This window comes from Bison bison, unplaced genomic scaffold (genome assembly GCF_000754665.1).
Source record: "Bison bison bison isolate TAMUID 2011002044 unplaced genomic scaffold, Bison_UMD1.0 scf7180017864285, whole genome shotgun sequence".
Taxonomy (NCBI): Eukaryota; Metazoa; Chordata; class Mammalia; order Artiodactyla; family Bovidae; genus Bison; species Bison bison.
This window is the reverse complement of record NW_011494857.1, coordinates 1,549,469-1,551,578: the sequence shown is the minus strand read 5'-3', so window position 1 is coordinate 1,551,578 and position 2,110 is coordinate 1,549,469. Positions and strand designations below refer to the sequence as shown.

The following is a 2,110-nucleotide window of genomic DNA, read 5'->3' as shown; positions in this document are numbered from 1 at the left end:
AGGTGGACAGAGAGGGCTGAAATCAGAGGGGCAGGAGGCTTCCAGGATGGGAACAGAGTGGTGAACGATGGCCACTCAGGTGCCCTGCAGAGATGATATGGGGGAGCAGGAGCAGGGGCGCGGAGGTGGGGGGCCAGAGGGCGGTCTGGGCATGGGACACTGAGCTGTAGACCAGAGCTGCCCTAAGGGATGGTGACCAAGGGCCTGGCAGCCGCCTTGAACGCCAGGCCGAGGGCTGGAACTCTGTGGCTGCAGGCGCTGGGGAGCCACGGGAAGGCTGGGCTAGGGGAGGTGCCAAGAATAACTCCCCGGGAGGAGTCATGCCCTGTCAGGGCTGATGGCTGACTCGGCTTCTGTCTGGATGCACGGCGATCCAGATGACAAATAATTACTGGGCACCAGAAGGACACAGGGCCGACTGAGATCGGCTCCATCCCTGCCTGTGAGGGGCCGAGAGCTGGACGGGCAGGCAGAATAACACCCAACCAGGGCTGTGTGACGCTGTGACTCGGAAAGACTTCCCAGGGGGAGACACTGAGTTGCAGTGGAGGGCAGAGCTGAGGGCACAGCATGGGTCACGTCCTGGGAGCTCGAATGAGAGCAGTAAATGGGCGGCCATGGGCAAGAGAGGTGGGCAGGGCCTCCCAGGTCCTGTCCCCACAGCTCAGCAGCTTGTCCCACCACAGGCCATCAAAGACCTCCGGACACTGGGCTGCAAGAAGGCAATGATGAAGTTTGAAAGGCACACGCTCCTGGTGAGTGGGGGCCTCCGTGTCGCTACCTGAGCGGGAGTCGGACAAGGAGGGTGCTCCTGGGGCTTAGGCGCCGACGGAGTCAGAAGGCAGGAACCGGGGATGCCGGGCTTGGGCTTGCCACTACCTCCTTTCCTGACGAGGCTGGACACGCCCCTCTCTGGGCTTTGGTTTCCTTCATCTGTCACAAGAGGAGGGACCGTATCGCCAAGGTCCGGGGGACCGTATCGCCAAGGTCCAGGGAACCGACACAAAGCGAGAGGCTCCGCGGGAAGCGCCCCCCTCCCCCGCCCCCCGGGAGTAGGGACGGAGCTGGTCGGCCTGGCCTGCCTGGGCCCTGACGCGGGCCGCGCCGTCCCCAGGAATACCTCCTTGGGGAGGGGAACCTGAGCCAGCCGGCCGTGCGGCTCCTAGGAGACGTGATGTCCAAGGACGGCTTCTTCTATCTCAGCTTCGCCGAGGCCCTGCGGGCCCACAGCTGCCTCAGCGACCGGCTCCGGTGAGACTGCGGGGCGGATCCGGGCGGCCACAAGTGGGCGGGGCATGTGGATGGGGCGGGGCCGGGACAAGGGGCGGGGAGACACGCTAGGCCCCGCCTGCACTCTCCCTGCGTCCTCTGGAGGAAGGAAGGTTCCCGGAGAGGGGCGTGGTCCAGAGGGGCCGAGACGGCGTGTCCGGGTCACATCGCTCTACCTCCCGGCCTCGAGGGACGTCTGGGACGGGCGAAGGGGGCGGTGGACGAGGAGGCGGGGAATTAGAGGGAACCGGCAGGTGAGACCTGAAACGTGTAGCTCCCCGGGATGGGGGCCGCTGGGGAGGGGCGGGGCCCCAGAGCCCACCACACTCGCGCCCTGCCCGCAGGTACAGCCGCATCGTGGGCGGCTGGGACCTGCTGCCGCGCGCGCTGCTGAGCTCGCTGTCGGGGCCGGTGCTGCTGCACGCGCCCGTCGTGGCGATTAAGCAGGGCACGCACGAGGTGAAAGTGCACATCAAGCCCTCGCGCCGGACCCGGAACCTGAAGTCCATGATGGCCGACGTGGTGCTGCTGACTGTGAGCGGGCCGGCACTGCAGCGCATCGCCTTCACTCCGCCGCTGACGCGCAGGCGGCAGGAGGCGGTGCGCGGGCTGCACTACGTGCCGGCCACCAAGGTGTTCCTGAGCTTCCGCCGGCCCTTCTGGCACGACGAACACATTGAGGGCGGCCACTCGAGCACCGACCGCCCGTCACGGGTGATCTTTTACCCGGCGCCGGGCGACGGCGCGCTGCTGCTCGCCTCGTACACGTGGTCGGACGCGGCGGCCCCGTTCGCCGGCCGGAGCCTGGCTGAATCGCCGCGCTTGGCGCTCGACGCCGTGG

At 67.4% G+C, this 2,110-nt stretch overlaps 1 protein-coding gene across 4 annotated transcripts in view; it reads left to right on the top strand.

Moving 5' to 3' along the window:
• The window catches only part of IL4I1 (interleukin 4 induced 1), a 5,511-nt gene that overhangs the window by 2,807 nt on the left and 594 nt on the right, over window positions 1–2,110 (top strand). For all 4 annotated transcript variants that reach the window (XM_010849634.1, XM_010849636.1, XM_010849635.1 and 1 more), the window contains 3 exons: window positions 687–755; window positions 1,115–1,251; window positions 1,614–2,099. In XM_010849634.1, coding sequence (XP_010847936.1) covers window positions 687–755; window positions 1,115–1,251; window positions 1,614–2,099 — 692 coding nt within the window. The remainder of the gene's footprint in view (window positions 1–686; window positions 756–1,114; window positions 1,252–1,613; window positions 2,100–2,110) is intronic.